The sequence below is a fragment of the Prinia subflava genome, chromosome 10 (assembly GCF_021018805.1).
Source record: "Prinia subflava isolate CZ2003 ecotype Zambia chromosome 10, Cam_Psub_1.2, whole genome shotgun sequence".
Lineage (NCBI taxonomy): Eukaryota > Metazoa > Chordata > Aves > Passeriformes > Cisticolidae > Prinia > Prinia subflava.
The window spans coordinates 9698193-9705592 of NC_086256.1; the positions used below are offsets into that span (position 1 = coordinate 9698193).

Sequence of the window (7400 nt, forward strand, 5' to 3'; positions counted from 1 at the left end):
CCCCACAGAGGGTCGGTGGGGACCTTTGAGCACTGAGAGCTGCCATCCTGCTCCCTCTGCCTCTGGGTGAATTCTTGGGCAAGGGGCATGGATGGACCCTACAGCCCATGTGCTGCCAGGGCTGAGGCACCTCCTCTCCAAGAGGGACGGAGCCTGGGAGCAGCCCCCTGCCACCTGCAGCTGGGATCCCCTGTGATGCAGAGCATCTCAGTCACGGGTTTTCCCATCACTGATCTGGAGCAGTGGGAGGAACTGTGGTTTAAGATCACCAGCCTGTCAGGCCTGGGGAAGGGGAGGCTCTGGGGTGAATTCCCGACTGCCTGCAGCTATTTAGGTGGAGTTACAGGAAAAGGGAGCCAGGCTCTTCGGGGAGGTGTACAGTAAAACCATGACAGGCACCCAATGCAAGCTGCATCAAGGGAAATTCCATCTAGATACTAGGAAACCTTTTTCCCCTTGTGCATGTGGTAAAATATCACAGGAGCCCAGAGAGGCTGTGAGATCTCTGTCCTCCATACATCCTGTCAGATACTCAGCCCTGGCCTGGTCCCCCCACCCTCGTGGCATTCAGTGGTGCTCAGCAACATCAGGAGCAGTGGAGCTGAACCCAGCTGCCAGCTCACGACTGCACCAGGGCTGCCTTCCCAGGGCAGCTGCAGGACACTGCTGTGTGCCCTGCTGTCTGCCCTGCCTGCAGTGCCTGGGCTGCAAGAGCAACACCAGCCATGCCTCGGGGTGCAGACAAGCTCCCCAAGACTGGGGTGATAGCCTTGACCCCCTCAGGAGTGGGGTTTTACCATCCCTCAGCACAGCTCACCAAAGCATGGGGCTGCAGCCACCAAGGAGGAGGAGGGAGAGGGTGGTTGGTCCCTTGGGTGAGCTGGGGAAGGAAGAACCAGCAGCTCTAACCACCCAGGAACTGGCAGGTTCCACAAGGCACCACAGAAATGCACATGCTCGGTCCAGGTCCCATCTTACCTGTCTCCACCAGTACCCAAGCAAAGAGCTGCTGGTACACTCCATGTGCCTCATGAGGTGAGGTGAATTTACCGAATTCACCCTGTAGTGAGCACACACCTTTCAGGGTGTGTAAACAGAACTCCCCTCTCCAGCACTGCTTTTCTGTGGGATGTGGTCCTCATGTCTGACTCTGCTCCTCCCTACTGGCCTGGCACTCATGTGGGATGGAGGGAATTCATAAAGGGTCCAGTAATGGAGCGTGATGCTGGCCCTTTTGGTCCCCATCTGGCAAGAATGTCCACTCTGCATCCTTTCCCCAGTGAAGCTGGCTCTTACACCCAGCTGGGCAGAGCCCTCTCCCTCCCAGCACAGAGATGAACTCAGCAGAGCCCAGCCCAGCCCTTCTGCAGGAGCTTGGGGGACTGGTGATGGTGTACAGAGGGCACTGGTGATGGCGTACGGAGGGGACTGGAGGGACACATGGCTTCTGGCAGGGCAGAGGGGGTGGAGAGGGAGAAGCTGGGAAGGGACATTCTTTCTGGGGATGGAGAAGGGGAGGATGATGAAGGGATGGGTACTATGGCTGATGGAGGAGGGGCAGAATAAGGGGGGACCCCGGGTTATTGACTGCAGGGGAGCTGGGTCAAGCGTAATTTGGGGGTAGCGCTGCACAGTGAGGCTGGTGGGTCCATGGCTGGCGGGACCCCTGCGAGGGGACAGGGCACGGGGGGCTGAAGGGCGACCATGGGCCGGGCCGGGGCGGGAGGCGGCGGGGCCGGGATCGGGGCTGGGGCGGGATGTGGCGGGGCCGCCCCGCGGCGAGGCGGGGCCGGCGGCCGCGCCCGGCGGGAGCGCGGCGGGACGCGGGGCAGCCCCGGAGGATGGGGCGAGCGGCGGCAGGTGAGGCCGGGCGGGGCACGGGGGGTACGGCCGTAGCTCCGGGGGTCGCTCGCTGCCCGCGGGCACCCGGCCGGAGCAGCGGGACGTCGCGGGAGAGGCAGCCCCGGGCTGGCGGGGGACGGTGGCACTGGAGGACGGCTCCGGGAGGACCTGCGGGGAGCGAGTCCTTTCGTGGTGGGGAGGAGAAGCGGGGTTCACTTTCCCCCGTCGGCAAGGCTGGAGAAAGTGAGCGGGAGGGCAGGAAGCACAGGGAGTCACCGTCCCCTCTGCTCTCCCCGCAGGCGCCGGGCTGGGCACTGTGTCCCTCTGGGGCAGCCTCCTGCTCGCTGCCGGCCTTGCCCTCGACCCAGCACCGCCAATCTGCAACTGCTCGGAGCCCATGGACTACCAGGCTTTCCGGGAGGCTCCGCTCCCTGAGAGCTGCTGCCTCAACTTCACCAGCTCCAACATCACCCACCTGGACTGGGGTGCACTGGTGGGGGTGCAGGGGCTGCGGGAGCTCTACCTCTCTCACTGCAGCATCACAGCCATCAGCAACGCACAGGGAGTCCCTCCTGCCTTGGAAATCTTACACTTAAGTCACAACCTGCTGGAAAGTCTCCCTGGAAACTTTCTAGAAAATGCCCCTAATTTGAGGGTTCTTTATCTGGACAGCAACCAGCTTCAGGAGCTACCCAGGTCCTTCCTGAAAGCATCTTCCCAGGTCCAGGAGGTCTACCTGGGCTTCAATGCCCTCACCTTCCTTCCTGCCAGCCTCCTGAAGCCATCTCTGCTCCAACTTCAGCTTTCCAATAACAGCTGGGACTGCAGCTGTGCTTTGCTAACCAACCTGGAGGGTTGGTCCAGCCAGGCTGCCGAGGTTATCTGCCACACACCAGAGCACTACCATGGCGTGGGCCTCTGGAGCATCCCCCGGGATGAGCTGTGCCGCTCGCACGGCCTCACCGCCCTCTTCATCTGCGTGCCCCCTCTCCTCATCCTCACCGGCATCACTTGGTGCTTCTGCCGGCAGAAGAAAAAGACCAACTACAGCCTTCAGAGCAGGTCCCAGAGCCACCGGGCCATGGCAGAGAGGAGCACTGTGCCAGTGTCTGCAGAGCCCCACCACTATGTCCCCTATGAGCTGCCCGCTGCTCCCTCCAGGGCTGAGAAGAAAGTGCTGCTGGGGAAACAGGTCGTGCTCCAGCCCTTTGTGGATCCACTGGAGAGTGGCAGAGACCTCTACGAAGAGGTGGAGATACAGGTGGGATCCCCCAGCAGTTCCCAGGCGCCACCCCATGAAGGGCAGCTGGGCATCCCAGCACCAAGGGCAGAGGAGCTGGGCAGTGAGCCAGAGGTGGACACTGTCAGTGTGAGCGAAGTCCTGAAGGACTCTGCTGACCGGGAGAAGATCTACATGAGTCAGTCAACCAGATATTACAACCTGGTACCTGGTATCGAGCTGGAGGACTCAGACAACCTAGAGTATGAGACCATTGACCTACACTGATGCCAGGACTTGGGTTGTGTCTGGGACACACCAGCAGGATGGCAGGGGCCAGGCAGGAGTGAAAGCCACCAGAGCAGGAGAGACATGCATTGTCCTGCCATGGCTTACAGTGGCTGTTTGCAAAGCTGCACCCCCAAATACCCATCCCTTCCCCTGTGCTACCATGTGAATCCCTTGCTTGCCATGTGCTGTAGCTGGGCAAGGGTGCAAGGATGCTTCAGGCTCTGGGGACCCTGCCACAGGATGGTGGTGCCTGAGGAAGGGCATGGAGGGAAGGTGGGGGCTGGTTTTGGGGATCAGGTGACAATGCTGTGTTTGTGTGCCAGACCCACCAACCAGAGCTTCTTCTCTTGTTGGAGCCAGATGGTGTCTGGCACAGACCTCCTGCTCTCCAACCTGCAGAGAACACGGTCTGGAGACATGAAACAGGGTTGGCCCTGCCCGAGTGGTCTGCACAGTGTCACATTTGGACAGGGCACCCTGGACTTATCAGGGGAAGCCTGTGGTGGCTCTGCCTGCTGCCTGCTCCAGATCCCACAGTAGCACAAGGACTGGAAACAGTCAATACACATGTGCTGCTTCATGGTGTGTGCACACACACACAGAGGGTGGCATCGGGGGGGGGCGGCCCTTGCAGCCAGCCCTATAGAATCCAGCTCTCAGTAAGAAATATATAATTTTACTCCTGGCAGTGTGGCTCCATCCTTTTGTGGTTTGGGGTAGTGGGGAGCCAACCAATGCGATGTGGGGAGTGCAGGGATGGTGGACTTCACTCCATCTACTCTCCCATGCCCTGGGTGATGGCCCAGCGAGGGTCTTGCCCAGCATCCCTGGAGCCTCTTTGTCGCCCTGGCAGAGCAGAGCTGGGCACTGGCTAAAGGCCAGCAGAGCCTTTGCTTTATACCAGGATTTACAACAGGGGTGGGGAAGGTGTCAGCCTGCTGTAAATGCCACAGATCCTGAACAAAGGAAGAATTTGTGGGGCTCCTGGGAGCAGGGCAAAGGCTGGGGGTGCTTTAAATCACTGCTCAATACAGGCACCCCCAGCAAGTCTCACCCATGGTGCTCCAGCCCTTCTCTGTGGATGGGGGGGCACCATTGAGTCCTGCTCCTCCTGCCCAGGGGGACAGTCTCCAGGCTGGAAGCTGCATCGGCCACCCTGTCTGCTCTTGTAGTCGTGCTGGGCCTGGTGCCCAGGCAGGAAGGGAGGGAGCTGGGCAGGGCAGGACGCGGTGCTCCGGCCGGCAGAGGAAGTGGCGTTTCCTGCAGAGTGCAGTGGGGCTTCCAGCAGCCCATGGTGGGACTGCTCAGTCCTAGCACTGCTCAGTTCCAGCCCCAGCTGGCCTGGGGACAACGACGGACTCCCTTCAGGTCTCCTGTCACTCGTGGGTATTTCCCACTGTTTTATATCCAGCTGGACTTTTTCCTTCCCTGCTCCCTCCCAGGCCCTGGAAAAGTATCCCAGCTTTTAATACCCCCTGGAAGTATTAAATCCAGGGCATCTTAGTGTACCCTGGCTCATGCCACCCCCACATCCCCACATGGACACAGAGGGACCAGAAGCTGCCACAGGGCAAAGGCAGAACAGGCAGGGTTAGCAGCCGTCTCCAGGGGCTGCAGCCCAGCCCAAGCCTGCAGACTTTAACTAGGGCTAACAATAACTGCATTTTTCACCTGTGCTCCAGAAATGCCCACAGCCCTTCCATGGGTGCCCCCTCTGCTTGTGTACCCTGGAGTCCCATTCCCAGGGCTGCTGGGAACAATGTCATGTCCTGTCCTTTCCCTTCTTCTCATGAAGTATAAATGCAGATGCCAAGGCTGATGCAAAGGGGAATGACCCAAATCAACCCACGGGGTCTTGTCCAGCCCCTGCTCTGGCACCTCTGACAGGTGGGAGGTGTGACCGAGTGTTCCCTGTTCTTTGTGACAGCCCTGGCACACTCAGACATGTGTCTTCCCTAACAATATTAGTTTAAAAGTCCCCTTTCCTGCAAGTACCCCTTCCTTTAAAGCTCCCCAATCCCCTCAACATGCCAGCCCTGCTTCTCCTCCACTGCCTTCCAGATCCCTGCTGGACCTATAGAAGTCCACAAGGTCATTTCCTGGGCTGGATCATGTCCTGTGAAAATACCCCAAAGTTAACACTGTGTTGAGCTGAGAGAGCCACTCAAACAGCAAGGAGCAGGACACAAAACAAGTGACTTCACCTGGGTTATGGTGGAGCTGATCATCATGTGAAAGCAATTTTTTAAATTCACACCACCAATCAGAAGTGGGTAAGGTCCTTAGCCCAGACTTTTGCACTTCCCAAGTCTAGCCAGGCTAAAGCTGTGCTTAACCCCTGCCCATCCCGGCTCAGTGCATAGCAGGTTTGCCCACTCCCAGGCAGGTAAATCCCTGTGCAGCCCACAGCCTGCACTCCCTTGGGAGTGAAACACCACACACCCCTGGCCGGCTGCCACTGTCCCATGTCACACCTCCAGTGCAGCTCCCGGTGCCACTTTCATTCCCATGGGCAGTTCCCTTGGCAGCCGTGTTTCCCAGAGCAGTAACTGTAAACAGCACACATTGATGAGCCATAATCCTCTTCACCAGGGGACAGGTTTATAATTCTGCTGACACCAAGATGGCATTTGCTCCATAAAGCCCGAGTTTCTCCATCTGTACAAAGTTCCCCAGAAACACCCTGAATGCTGTTTGCACTCTATGGAGGATGACGGGAGAGAAGAAACACTCAGAGGAAGCAGCCGTGACACATCCCTGCCAAGTGCCCTTATCGCCTCCACCCCACCTCTCTGGAAAGCAGGGAAAGTTTACACCAGATCACTATGGAGAAGGAATGTGCTTGTGCAAACATCCCAGCCCGGGCTGCACTGCCAGGGCTCCTGAAGTGCAGAGGCACCCGGCTGGGCTGGGCTGGGCTGTGCTCAGTGCCCGTGAGCACAGACCCAATCTGTGCCATGGGCCAGTGCACACCCACACCACAACCTGCTGCCATGGTCATGGGGAACTGGTACCATTCTCATGTGCAGCTCTGACACTGACTCATGCTCACCAGCAACACAGGATGAACCCGCACTCCCCAGGGCACTCCTGCTGTTACACCTGGCAAACATGGCACAGCATCACAGGAAAAAAACTTAAATCACTCCTCCCAAAACCAAGCTATTTGGGAGTGCAGAGTTGCATTTTTAAAGCATGAGACTTTGGTGTCTCACCACAACTCTGCTTGGGGCAAAATGATCACAGGATACCTCCTGCAGTTCAGAGCTAATTGTGATGCTGGGGCTGCAGGAAACCTGACCTGCACCAGATTCAATGGATAAACAAGGCCTCTGTGAAAATACACAACGGGATGAAGCCTGTAGTGTGTTCACCTGACAGGCACAAGGTGTGCGAGCCCGGCCTGCCCCATGGCACAGGACCAGCCCTCAGACGGGCTCCTGATTTCCCCCAATTCCTCCACAAAGAGAAATTTGTAGAGATTTACTTTCCTTAAGGACAGGAGCCTCTAGAAATGGTATCACCAAAACATGCAGAAAGGTTTTGATCACCACAGCTTTCCAATCCCACCGTGACAGGGCAGAAAGCTGGAGTTTGTGTCCAGCTTTCGAAAGGGACAGACCATGACGTGAGCCTGGCCCTTCTGCTAGAAGGAATTGATCTTGCACTGGAATTGGACCAAGGAGGTCAGGGTAAGACCAGCTGGTCACTGAACAGTGCCACCTAGTTTGCTTACAAGATACTGGATCCTGCAGGGAATTGTACAACTGGGCAGGAAACACCAGAAGGGGCTGCTGGCCTGAACCAGGGGATGGGAGCTCATGTAATGTGGAAGGCAGAGGCATGAGTTACCAGCTGCATAGGCTGAAGGTGTAATAGCCAAGTTTTCAGCCAGACTTAGCCCATTTGCCCACTGATCTCTCCAACACCCCAACTGCAGCACATGCAGACCTAACACAGCACAGGAACAGGGTGGGAATACAGACATCAGGAGCTCCCAGGAACCCTGAACTCTTAATAAAGGTAGACACTTGCATCTTCCTCCTGC

General features: G+C 57.8%; 1 protein-coding gene and 1 non-coding gene across 2 annotated transcripts; one reads left to right on the plus strand and one right to left on the minus strand.

Moving 5' to 3' along the window:
* Positions 1–1767: 1767 nt before the first annotated feature.
* On the plus strand, positions 1768–4033 carry LOC134555553 (uncharacterized). Its single transcript, XM_063407222.1, has 2 exons — positions 1768–1860; positions 2142–4033. Exons 1-2 carry the CDS (start codon positions 1842–1844, stop codon positions 3347–3349), a joined length of 1227 nt encoding a protein of 408 aa, XP_063263292.1. The 5' UTR covers positions 1768–1841; the 3' UTR covers positions 3350–4033.
* Positions 4034–6944: 2911 nt separating this feature from the next.
* Positions 6945–7074, minus strand: LOC134555818 (small nucleolar RNA SNORA35). The gene has a single exon (XR_010081510.1). It is a non-coding gene; the product is annotated as a small nucleolar RNA SNORA35 (small nucleolar RNA).
* Positions 7075–7400: the final 326 nt, after the last annotated feature.